The sequence below is a fragment of the Varanus komodoensis genome, unplaced genomic scaffold (genome assembly GCF_004798865.1).
Source record: "Varanus komodoensis strain SLA01 unplaced genomic scaffold, ASM479886v1 scaffold46_1, whole genome shotgun sequence".
NCBI lineage: Eukaryota > Metazoa > Chordata > Lepidosauria > Squamata > Varanidae > Varanus > Varanus komodoensis.
Genome location: NW_025336043.1, coordinates 493,155 through 503,430, shown reverse-complemented (window position 1 = coordinate 503,430; position 10,276 = coordinate 493,155). Strand labels below are relative to the sequence as shown.

Here is a 10,276-nt window from a genome sequence, read left to right as displayed (position 1 = left end):
GGGGGGGGGGGGCAGCTGTACCGCGAGCGAGGGGCGAGTGCGCTTAGCAAAGCAGCGAGCGAGGGTTGAAGGCCCCGTCTGGGTGCCGCAAAAGAGAAACCAAAAGCAGGTCCGATGCGCCCGATTGTCAGACCAGGAACGGGGCAGTCCAACACCAGACCTCCGGGGGTCAGACTGGGTCCAAGGATCACGCCGGCCCGGCCGGGTGGACTCCTGGCCTTGTTCCAGGGACCGCCAGGGGCTGAGCAGCAGCAGCAGCCTCCGCCAGAAGCCCCTGCCCACAAGGGTTGCTGCTGGGCAGCCCGATCGTGGCGCTTTGCCGGCACCCTCTGACCCAGCTGCCAGGCTTGGGCCCCTCAGGGCCACTTCATCAGGGCCACTTCATCAAGCTGCCAGGCCCGGCAGGACTCCCCTAATGACTCCCCCGGGGCCTGGCTCCCACGGAGCCTTTAGTCACCCGAGGGTCTTAATCCAAAGAATAATCCTGGTAAATCAAGGGGATTGTTCCTCAGAGGCAAGGACCGGGGGGCACACAGAAGGGACACAAACCCCTGTGCCTGATTGTCCGTCTGGCACAGGGAAAGTTTCCATGTGGTTCTCCCTTTTGCCCTATTTTTAATGCATGGGGCTGTGGGGACACATGGGAGCCCTCCCCGGAGGAGGAGGAGGAGGAGGGAGAAGCATTCACAACTCCGGTTAAAAGGGGTGGCTCACACTTTCCCATCTTCTTGAGAACATCAGCTGCTGGAAAGGGGTGGAAAAAGGAGCCGAGCATCAGAGAAGCCCAGTCCAGTGGGGGCGGGGGGAGGACCTGTGCACCGTGCTGCCAAGGGAGTGCCCAGAGCTTCCATGTGAACACATTTGCAAAGTCATAATTCACCCTGAGATAGAATAGATTTATTAGCAAGAGGTAATCAGGAAACATATATTTTTTACAAAAATTGAAATTTTCTTTTCCCAAACAAGCTGTGAGCTGAAATATTTTAGGTACTGAAATAGGCTCCTCATACCAGTGGGCACTGCTTACAGCAAAAGATTTCCCTTTTCAGTCACTGCAGAGCATGCCGGCCATTCAGAAGTTCGCCTGGGTTTGTATACTGTACAATGTAAAAAATACATGATAATATTCACAGAATAAGCACTACATTACTATATTCCTGCTAGCAAGTGGTTAGACAGGAGTACAGTATATGTAATAAAAACACAATCAACCCCACCCCCCCTCTAATTCTACGCAATTGTTACGAAGAAGCGTCACTGTGTCCACAGACAGAGCGAGTTGGCGGCACCCTCTCGGACGGCCGCGCACAGAAGCAGCCCAAGAGGCCCTGCTGCCCTGGGACATGCCCAAAGCGACCGGCCCCGGCACAGGCGGCCTGAGCGGGATCCCCAGCCGGGCTCACGCGCCGGTTTTGCGGGGCACCGTGCACCAGGCTGCTGTCCTGCACATGGTCTTGTGTGACCAGGGGCGGGGGGCGGTGCACAAGCCTTGGTCCCAGGGCTGCCCCTGCCGCCTCACCTTGGCGTCACGGGGCTCGCCTTGGCTCTGGGCACCTGGGGCACAGAGGTCCCCTGGCTGGCGGCGAGGCAGCGGCTCCTGAACGCCAGTCAAGGGCCGCCCTAGGAAGCTGCAGCACGAATCGGGCTAGGGCCCCCCCGCACTCCTCGTGAGCTCACAAGCTTCTCGGGAACCTGCTCAGCGCAGTGGCGCGCAGGCTCCCCTCCCCTCCAGTCGCGCCTTTTCTGCTTCAGAGGAGCAAAGTGGCAAATCGGTCAAGAAACAGCAGTTTTAAATGATCTGGCTGAGCGGGGGGGGGGGGGTGCACATGTGCCCAGTTTACCCTGGCTAAATGGAACATCATGCCCAAAACGCAAAACTGAACAAAACGGCGGCTTCCTGGGTGGAGGAGAGCAAAGAAACCTTCCTGTGTGATCTGGCACAAGCCTGCACGGAAAAGCCCACTTCTGGCCACCCCCTCCACCCCCCCACCACAAAGAACTGACGACAAAGAGAACATTGCTGAAAAGAGCCAGGACCACAATCAACAACGTGGTCTACGCCAGACTCCTCCGGACGCCGGGTTGCAGGAGCAACGGGAACAGAGGTGGCTTCCGTGGAGCAGCAGAGCGGGAGGTCAGCGGGGGCCCCCGAAAGGGCAGGCGGCTGCTATGTACAATATGATACACGGAGCGCTGCGCAGGGTCCAGCGGTGGGGGCTCGGAGCTCAGGTGGGGAGCTTGGGCTCGATCTGCAGGGAGGCCTCATACAGACCCTCCTCGTCCATCACGAACGACTGGTCCAGGAGGTACTGGGTGACCTGCGAGAGAAGCCGGGCCCGTGGCTGGAGGGCTCTGCAGCTCTGCTCCCCTGGCAAAGGGCCAACCGGATGCTGGGGTGCAATCCGATGGCGCTGGGAGCAGGGGGGTTGCTCCCCCAGAACAACCCCCCACTGGAGAGGGGTCCTCAGGAAGACGCGTTCCTCAGGCTCCCTCAGCTCTGCTCGCGTGCCAAGGGGGCAGAGAGCTTGGGTGTCATTGGTTCCCAGTTGCAGGGGAAGCACTTGCCCCCCCTGTTCTGTGCGCAGAGCGCCCAGCACCCCCTTTGCCTGCAGGCTGAAGCTGGGAAGACCCTCCCAAGCCACCTGGTGCGACACCCAAGATGTCCCCAGGCCAAGGCAACTGTGGGAATGCGTGGCTTCTCTCGGGTCGCACTGCCTCCATCGAGCTGCAGGCCTTCTTTCGCCTTGGGGATGCCAGGCTGTGCTGGCTCCCCAGCGGCCGCCCGAGGCCCCAGCTCACCTTTGCCTGGTGCTCTATTTTGTAGGCTGTCTGCTGGAACTGCCGGATCTCGCGGATGATGTGTGAAATCTGCAGGGAAGGGAGCATTGGTCAGCGCTTGCCCTGGGGAGGAAAGCGCCCAGCATGGTGGCAGGCCAGGAGGGTTGGGGGGAGAGGCGGGCGCTGGAAGGCTGTGTGCATTGGCCCCCGGGGCAGCTCCTCTGGCTCTGGCCGGCGCTCCCCTGATTCCTGCCGGAGGCGGGGGGAGACATGCGAGGGCGCTCACCATCCTCATTTTGGAGAAATTCACAAGGCCGTCCTCCGTGTAGTTGGGGGTGCCCTCTTCGATGAAAGCCAGGTCTGTGAGATACATCCCGAGGTAAGGGACGCAGGGTGGGTCACAACTGAGAGGAGGAGGAAGAGAAACAGCCCGGTGGATCTTGGGGAGGAGGCAGTTCCGAAAGTGCAGGAGGGGAAATGCCTTTGGCCTGCTTTTGAGAGCTTTCTGGAACATCTGGGGCATCCACGGTGGGTCGCAACATCCGTTGGGCCCAGAGGTGCGGCTGTCCGAGGCGAGGACGAGATGGGCACCCCTCACACTCCCCTCTCCACCCCCAGAGTCGGCGGCTTGCCTCTGCCCAGTGGCTTGGGAGGCCCAGGCCAGCCCTGTCTGGGGGGCCCTTGCCGGGCTCGTTGCCTGCGGAAAGCCCCAGCCTGGACCAGCGCTGGAGAGCCGCTCCCCCCCATGGTTGTCCACAGCTTGCCAGGCAGCTCCTGGATGTCCCTGGGTCCTGCCCTAACCCGGCGGGCAAAGCTCACTGTCTGCAGACGGTCAGGTGGGAGGATGCTCCGTTTGCAGGTCAGCCCCACAGCTGCAGAACACATCAGCCCCCTGGCACCCCGGGCGGCCTCTGCACCTGGTGCAAGCAGGTACCTCGAGTGTCCAGCGAGGCCCTGGTGTTGCTCTGGTTCACTCCAGCCCAGCAGAAGGGAGGCCACCTTCGGCCCAGGCAGCTTGGAGCAGGGGGAGATGCCCCCCCCCCGTTCCTGGCACGCTCGGCCACGGCCAGAGCGAGCTGTGCGGGAGATGCCCTGGGACCCCTGACATGCCCCAGTGCCACGTGGGCCTCACCTTCAGCCATCGAAATACAAACACCCGCCGGGCAGGGGCTGCTGCCTCCAGGCACTTACTTTTTCAGGGCTTCCCTCAGGTTCTTAAAGCGGCCCTCTGATGACACCAGCCGCTGCAGCTTCTCAATGAGCGCTTTTGTCTGTAAGGGGCATTTGAAGGAGAGGCGCTTTCATTGGCAGAAGGCAAAAGGCAAGAAGAGTTCGCTTCTGGATGTGTTGAGGAGCCACTGGTAATCAGGGTGCGGGCAGGTAATTTAGCTGATCAGCTGCGCAATAAGTCGAAAAGCAGCCCGTCTGCCGTGGTTTGTCGAGGATCCACCCTGAGCCACTCTTTGAACGAGCGACTAACATGAGTGAAGACTCAGCCATCCAGGAAGACAAGCGCATGGGAAATACCGCTGCCAAACATCGTAGCCTGACCTCCTCAAAGCGCAGCCACGGCGAGGCACAGCCGGGCCTGTTCCCGGAGCACCCACCTGCTTTGACACCTTCATCCAGGTTTTCTTCAGGCGGAAGATGGCGCTGCGGTTGAAGGCCGAGGAAATCTCCAGCACGGCGTTGTAGTTGTGCAGGCACCGGCATATGTCGGCCACGGCCACCCACTTCTCGATGGCGCTCGCCCGTGCGGCGATGTCCTCATTGCGGAGGATTTCGGAGGCTATCAGGTTGCTGATCTGCAGGGGCAGAGGGAGCACGACCCAGCAGGCATGGGAGTGGCCTGCGGGCAGCTGAGCCGGGTCCCCGAGGGGAGCCGGAGGGCGAAGCCCCTCAGTGCCTTGCCAGCCTGGGGAGCATGGGCACCCCTTCCCGGGTGGAGCTGCGGGTGAGCCCCGGGACCCAGGCCCGGCGGGCTGCTGCCCTATTCCCCAACCACCCTTCGGTTTGGGTGTGTCCACATCAGCTCCCCGGCTCTTCAGGAGCTCCCCTGGCTGATGGGCACTGGTGACACCGGAGTCTTCTGCCAGGAGCCCCAGCAGGCTTCTGGCTCGGGAGCTGGCCGAGCGCTCAGCAGCGCCACCAGTTCTGAGGATGCTGCGAGGGACCTCCCAGGCCCTTTGCAGCCCCGAGGCGCCAAGTGCGCACCCGTGAGTAAGCCAGGGAAGCACAGCTCACCCTCCGGACCTCGCCATGGGGCCACTACAGCCCCCTCCACAGATCCCCCCGCCAGGGTTCCGCACACATGGGGCCAGGGGGCAGAAGCCCTTCCAGTGGCCTGCAGGCTCCTTTCCCGGGGGGAGGCTGGCTCTGGTCGGGCAACCGTTGCTGCCCCCTGCGGGGCCTCTCGCAGCCCTGCAATGCCACACTGGGGGTGTGGAGGGGGCCATGATGGGCCACCCTGTCGCAGAGCACTTTGGCCAGAAGGGCTTTTGCCAGTAAGCGTCAAAACCTTGGCTCTTCATTTCGAGGAGGCCCTTCGGAGTCGTGCCCAAAGTGTCTGGTTGAATGCCCAGAAAGAAGAAAGCGCTCTGGCCCGGCTCCCTCGCGCAAAGCCAGCCTGGGCCTCCACAGCCAACTCACGTCGTTGAAGTGCTTGGTGTTCTTCATGATGTAGGGAGTCCTCTCATTCTTTTCCAGCTTCATCCATCCTTGCCCGAAAAACTCTCTGCAAGCAAGGCACGTCAGGCTCAGTGCTGCCTCCTCCACAAACCCTCCAGGGATTCCCGGGCGGCCCTCCACATTCAACCCTGGGGGAGGCGGCCTCTCACGAGGGCCGGGCAGGCCTCTGCTTTGGCAGGGGCCTGGTGTGGCGGGAGCGCAGGGTGCCCCATTCCCACAACCCACACCGGAAGATGCTGGCAGGGGGCCCAATGGGGGCGGTGCGCATGGAGAAGCTATCAGGAGCAGGTCAGTCTGAGACCCGCAACGGCGAGGGGGCTGCAGCGAGAGCGGCACGCCGACCGGTCCTCACCCTCTTCGCCCAGGCCACCGCACCTCTTTCGGCCTGAGGGCCGAGCTCTAGAAGGAAAGCTCTCGGGGCAAAAGGGCCCTCCCTGGAAGCAGCAGGGGGAGGCTCACACAGGCTCGCAGAAACAGCAGAGCCCCCACCACCGGGATGCTGTGGCATGTACCTCTCACAGCCGCAGCGAGAGCCTGGGAACAGTCTTGCACCCATTTAAGGTGGGGGGAAAGGCAGGAAGCCGTTGGCAGTGGGAGGAAAGGGGACGGGGCCTGCTGGAGGGCACTCCAGGGGGCAGATTTGACTCCCCAGGACTGCGGCGCTGCCCCTCTCCTTTGGCCCAGTCCAGCTGCATCAGGCGCCCAGCACGGCCTTTGCCAAGCGTCCTGGCAGGTGAAGAAGCGGGCAAGACTCACTCATAAGGGATCTTTTTGAAGACCAGGTGATCCAGCAAGGTGAGCTGCTCAGCAATTTCCAGCGCAGAGTGGTTCTCGAAGGCTTCGGGCTTGGTTCCTGCTGCCTGGAGGGGAAAGGGAAGGCCGCGCCTGCCGGGAGTGTCTTCTCCCAAAAGGGGGTGAGCTGAAAGAGCCCCTCCCTCGGAGCACGTGTGTGCCGGGGAGCAAAGGCCCAGCCCAGAAGGAAGCCCCATCCTCGCACGGGGAAGTGTCCATGCGCACTACGGCATGGCCGCGCTTACAGACGCCCCCTCAGCTCAGCCTGCAGGTGGGGCACCTGGTGAGGCAGAGCTCAAGCAGGTGGCCCCAGACAGGTAAGCAGCAGGGGCAGGTTTCCGAGGAGGCAGTGCAGGCACCGTTCCTCTCACAGACTGGGTGAGTTCTCTGCTGCGAGGGTGGCGAAGGGCTTGCAGAAAGAAGCCACCTCATGCCAGAACCGGGCTGCCCCCAGCCCCGTCTGGACGGCGCCCCCTCCGTGCTCCTGCTCAGCTCGCCAGGCCACCCACTCGCCCTCTGGCGCAAAGGAAAAGCACCTTGGACTTCTCGCCCTCGCAGGGCCCCCCCCCCCCCCGCAGCAAGCGGGCTGCGTGCTGGGCCCTGCGGGGCTCTGAAGGCCCCTGGGCCCGCGGGGCTGGGCTACCCCTCCCCGGCTTGGCTCCCTGCAGGCAGGGCCCAACATCTGAGAGGGACCCTCCTGGGGTGGCCTTCTGTGCTGGTCAGGGGGCTCTTGAGGCCTTTGCCTCCCCTTCACTAGTCCCTGAAGCTGCTATTCTCCTGGTTGCCGCAGAGTTATTTGGAAAATCCCCAAAGCCACATGGACAAAACGGGATCGTCTCCTGTTCCGCCCTGTGAAGCACTTGCTGCAGAGACAACCAGGCAGCAAGGCTGCCCGGAAACAGCGTGAGTAAACACAAGCCCTGAACGGAGCGCCACTCGAGGAGGTACCGCGGTTGCGTGGAGAAGCGTTACCATTTGCACAATCTCTTCCAGGGTGATCTGATTGTCTCCCGGGTCCTCCTGCGTCAAGGTTCTGGGAAGCAAAACAAAAGAGCAGTTTTGGGCTGCAAAGTAAAATGTTTGTGCTTGGCATTCGAGGCGATGGTTCTCTTGACTGGGATGGAAACGGGGCCCTCTGCGTCCATATGTACCCTCCCGCCCCCTGAGATCGGAGGGCGAGTACCCGGAGGAGGGCCTTCTCTGCCGTGGCGCCCAACCTACAGAACGCGCTCCCCAGAGAGGTCCGCCTGGCGCCGTCCTTATTTGTTTTTCGGCGCCAGGCCAAGACCTTTTTATTTAACCATTATTTTAACTGTTAATGGTTTATTTGTTGGTTTAAATTGACCAGGCTGGATCCACTATTTCATTTCATTTATTTTATTTTATTTTTTGTATTTTATTTATTTGATGATTTTTTTTTGTATTTTATATGGGATTTTAATGATTGTAAGCCGCCCCAAGGCTCATGCGATGGGGTGGCATATAAGTTGTTTAAATCAATCAATCAATCAATCAATCAATCCGCATTTTGTTGTGAACCGCCCAGAGAATTTCAGCGATGGGCAGTATGGAAATGAAATAAATGACGAAGATGGTGGTGATGGTGATGATGCACAAACACGGGCGCTGCGCCTGCATGGAACTTGCTTCTGGGAGGGTCTGCAGCCAGGGGCGTTTTGGCAGCAGCCCCTCCCTCTGCTCGCTGTCAGAACACCTAGGAAGGGATCCCGCCCAATTCCACGGCTCAGACGAGTCCACTGCTATGGGCTCGGGGCTGAGGGAGAATCACTTGGACCAACCCCAGTCCTGCTTGAAACAGAATGGGACGGGATGTTAGTCCATGGCCCTGAGGAGGGGGCATGGGTGCGTGTGCAGAGTGCTGTTACTTCCTGTTGCCCCATGGTCCTGTGGCACTGGTGGTAGCAGGTGGCCCAGGGCCAAATTCGGTCCTTCTGCGAGGTGCACACAGCAACTCGCCTTGTGATGTTGGCCGCTGCTTTCCTCTCCTGAGTCAGAAGCTCCGGGTCGTGGATCACTTCCTCCAGAAAGCCAATCACTTTGCATTTCAGTTCATCGTTGGTTTCAAAATCCTGCCAAAGAAGTGCTCAGCTGTCTGGAGCATATTTATTAACGCTTTCATGCACTGGGGACTGACTTGGACGTATCAAAGAGGCAACCTCGTTCTTTTGGCCTGTCCCATAATTCCTCTATGCCAGCCGTAAGGGGCACCTGCTTGCTGGGTGATGGAGGACTGGGCAGGGGCTGTTTCTGGGATTGGGGGAGGTCAGCTTGTCCCTGGCTTGTGCCACGGAGCCACACAAGCTCTGCGATGGGAAGGGTGCTCTGGAGTGATGGCCTCAGCTGCCGGGGTCGTCTCGGTGTTCCAGAGACGGACCAGGACTGGCCAGGATGACCAGCCATCTAAGCCAGACGCCCCCAGAGGCCTCTGGAGGCAACCTGGATCCATCCACCCATCCTTCTGAGGACAGATCCTCTTCAGAGTCCTCCAGCCCTGCAGAAGGGGAGAGTCACCACTGGTTCAACGCTCAGCAGGCGCCAATCAGGCACTTGGGGTTGTTGCCACCCCAGTTTGGGCTGGCAGGTCATCCTGTGGAATCACCACAGCAAATGGAGGCTGATTGCCCCCCACAGCAGGCTGGCTGATTGGCCGGCAGGCCTTGGGGGAGCTCCCTTTGCAGGGCTGGCCCTTCGGGAGCGGCTCTTGCCCTCCTCAGGCCACCCAGCGTCGGCGTCAGCCAGTAGCAGAAGGCTGAGATGACGAGAGGGGGTGGAGGAAGGTCTGCACACTGCATTGCTCGTCCAAGCCCCCCAGCAGCTGCCACGCTCTGTGCACGGGACATGATTGGCCCCTGCCCCCACGCCCTGCAGAACAGCATGGCAGGCCCCTCAAGAGCCACAGAACATTGCACAGTGCATTTATCTGTGATAATCCTTGAGGACAATTATCAGCAAGAAAGTGACAAGTATCTACAAGAAACTGCACCCCAAATTAAGATTTAGGCCATCCCAAATCATAGTCCCCCGTGTCCAGATAATTTGCATGAGACAGCAGAGCGTGGCGTTCAGCCCAGTGCTCCCTGCGAGTGCAAGACCCTGTCAGGACCTTCAGCAAACACGTGGAAAAGAAAAACCTCACCATAAATTTAGTAAAGTCAATGCCAGCAAATTGTGGTTCAATATCCTCCCAGACTGGCACTCCTGGAGGTGCAGGTGCTTAGCTTGCTGAATTTGCACGCATGTGGCCAGCTCCTCAATTGTAACTGCCATCCATGCAAAAATAACCTTTTTGATTGTTCGGCGCGCGCAGCTTGAAGGGGCCGCTGTCCCCCTCCAGCATACTAAGTGCACCAAGCATTATTTGAGAATGCAGAAGTTTTGCAGCTTTGATTCCTCATTCTTACTGAGAACTGTTAGGAACTTCCATGTGAATAGGGAACTGGAAGCTCACTTCTGCTTCAGGGCCCTGACCGCACAAGGATGCAAAGCTCCAAACCACAAAGCCATGCAGTGGCAGCCATGGTTCGGTTTGGCTTTTGGCACTGCAAAGCATTTTCATTGCAGAAGCCTGCCCTGATTGACGGGGCGCTTTAACGAGCGTAACCTGAGCTCTGTTTGTTTAATTCTGCATTTTCATTTCTTCCCTTCCTTTCTAAAAATTGCCCGCTGACCAGGAATCTTTTTAGGTAGATACAGAGCAGTACATAAATTCTGTGAGCGAGCGACGGGAAAGACATGCCGTACCTGGGAGTGCTTGGAGACCCAGTGCCGCAGGACGTTGAGCACCCTGTTGGTCGCGGCCCTCCGGATCACAAACTCCTTGTCACCATTCCTTTGGTCAGCGGGGAAGCCTGGGTGGAGAGCGAGCGGCACCGCGGAGGCCTCGTGACCTCAGAGCCCCTCAGCGGCCACGCAGTCCGGGAAGCCTTGTCCGCGGGGCTCTCAGACACGCACCCGTGGGGCTGCCAGGGGCACCTCGTTGGATTCCGAAAGCCAGCGC

At 59.9% G+C, this 10,276-nt stretch overlaps 2 protein-coding genes across 2 annotated transcripts in view; both read right to left on the bottom strand.

Moving 5' to 3' along the window:
• The window catches only part of CTSH (cathepsin H), a 7,570-nt gene extending 5,711 nt beyond the window's left edge, over positions 1-1,859 (bottom strand). The window contains exon 1 of the mRNA XM_044444870.1: positions 1,842-1,859. Within this exon, the coding sequence (XP_044300805.1) occupies positions 1,842-1,859 (18 nt within the window). The remainder of the gene's footprint in view (positions 1-1,841) is intronic.
• Positions 1,860-2,225: 366 nt separating this feature from the next.
• Positions 2,226-10,276, bottom strand: part of RASGRF1 (Ras protein specific guanine nucleotide releasing factor 1) — a 30,821-nt gene continuing 22,770 nt past the window's right edge. Inside the window, exons 18-27 of the mRNA XM_044444900.1 lie at positions 10,021-10,127; positions 8,236-8,348; positions 7,231-7,291; positions 6,223-6,326; positions 5,428-5,512; positions 4,386-4,583; positions 3,970-4,049; positions 3,065-3,182; positions 2,800-2,868; positions 2,226-2,318 (exon numbers count right to left, since the gene is read on the bottom strand). Coding sequence (XP_044300835.1) covers positions 2,226-2,318; positions 2,800-2,868; positions 3,065-3,182; positions 3,970-4,049; positions 4,386-4,583; positions 5,428-5,512; positions 6,223-6,326; positions 7,231-7,291; positions 8,236-8,348; positions 10,021-10,127 — 1,028 coding nt within the window. The remainder of the gene's footprint in view (positions 2,319-2,799; positions 2,869-3,064; positions 3,183-3,969; positions 4,050-4,385; positions 4,584-5,427; positions 5,513-6,222; positions 6,327-7,230; positions 7,292-8,235; positions 8,349-10,020; positions 10,128-10,276) is intronic.